The following is a 361-nucleotide window of genomic DNA, read 5'->3' on the forward strand; positions in this document are numbered from 1 at the left end:
GGATGAGCTGGAGCTGCCGGATACCTGCGAGAAGAGAGGGGACACTCAGGGCTGCACCCACCCTGGGGACCCCAGGGGTGCAGAGTTTGCCCCCCACCCTTCAAACTCACTGATGTGGTCCAGTGTGCCGGTGCAGAAACGCCCATAGAACTTCTTGGCACCCAGCGCCCGCAGGTCGTGGATGGTGAAGGGCCAGAGGTGCAGGACGTTGTTGCGGGAGAAGGAGTCCCGCTTCTCCACCAGCACCACGCGAGCACCCAGCAGTGCCAGCTCGATGGCCACCCGCAGCCCACAGGGACCGGCCCCCACCACCAGGCACTGCAAAAGGGATGGGTGGCACGATGGGGACAGGTAAACCCCC

General features: G+C 64.8%; 1 protein-coding gene across 1 annotated transcript in view; it reads right to left on the reverse strand.

Moving 5' to 3' along the window:
• Positions 1-4: 4 nt before the first annotated feature.
• The window catches only part of LOC104525439 (F-actin-monooxygenase MICAL1), a gene marked incomplete at its 3' end in the record, with an annotated part of 1,327 nt that continues 970 nt past the window's right edge, over positions 5-361 (reverse strand). Inside the window, exons 2-3 of the mRNA XM_010168594.2 lie at positions 111-318; positions 5-24 (exon numbers count right to left, since the gene is read on the reverse strand). Coding sequence (XP_010166896.2) covers positions 5-24; positions 111-318 — 228 coding nt within the window. The remainder of the gene's footprint in view (positions 25-110; positions 319-361) is intronic.

This window comes from Antrostomus carolinensis, unplaced genomic scaffold (genome assembly GCF_000700745.2).
Source record: "Antrostomus carolinensis isolate BGI_N321 unplaced genomic scaffold, ASM70074v2 scaffold27205, whole genome shotgun sequence".
Classification (NCBI taxonomy): Eukaryota; Metazoa; Chordata; class Aves; order Caprimulgiformes; family Caprimulgidae; genus Antrostomus; species Antrostomus carolinensis.